This window comes from Eimeria mitis, genomic scaffold (genome assembly GCF_000499745.2).
Source record: "Eimeria mitis Houghton genomic scaffold, Emh_scaff835, whole genome shotgun sequence".
NCBI classification, from domain to species: domain Eukaryota; phylum Apicomplexa; class Conoidasida; order Eucoccidiorida; family Eimeriidae; genus Eimeria; species Eimeria mitis.
Genome location: NW_013576141.1, coordinates 6,668 through 7,156, shown reverse-complemented (window position 1 = coordinate 7,156; position 489 = coordinate 6,668). Strand labels below are relative to the sequence as shown.

General features: G+C 42.5%; 1 protein-coding gene across 1 annotated transcript in view; it reads left to right on the top strand.

Annotated features, from left to right (window-relative positions):
* Nucleotides 1–271, top strand: part of EMH_0023390 (protein phosphatase 2C, putative) — a gene marked incomplete at both ends in the record, with an annotated part of 5,511 nt that extends 5,240 nt beyond the window's left edge. The window contains one exon of the mRNA XM_013502125.1: nucleotides 69–271. Within this exon, the coding sequence (XP_013357579.1) occupies nucleotides 69–271 (203 nt within the window). The remainder of the gene's footprint in view (nucleotides 1–68) is intronic.
* Between the last annotated feature and the right edge of the window lie 218 nt (nucleotides 272–489).

Below are 489 nucleotides of genomic sequence, written 5' to 3'. Positions count from 1 at the left end.
TTTTTTTTTTTTTTTTTTTTTTTTTTTTTTTTTTTTTTTTTTTTTTTTTTTTTTTTTTTTTTTTATAGGGCATGGTTGCGACAACATGACGGTGGTAGCAGTTGACTTATCTCGGGATTTGCTGCAGAAAGGAGACAGTTGCTGCAGCAGCAGCAGCAGCAGCAGCAGCAGCAGCAGCAGCAGCAGCAGCAGCAAGATAGTTCTTTATGGGGGGGGAGAGGACCTCTATCTAGGGCAGGAAGAAGCAGAATATGATGATGACGATGAATGATTGTTTTGTCTCTTTTTGTCTCTTTTTGTCTCTTTTTGTCTCCTTTCTGTCTCCTTTTTGTCTCCTTTCTCTCTCCCTTTTGTCTCCTTTATTTGTCTCCTTTTCTGTCTCCTTTATCTGTCTCTTCTTTCTGTCTCCTTTTGTCTCTCCTTTATGTCTCCTTGGGGGCTCCACCGCAGCAGCAGCAGCAGCAGCAGCTGCTGCTGCTGCTGCAGCTG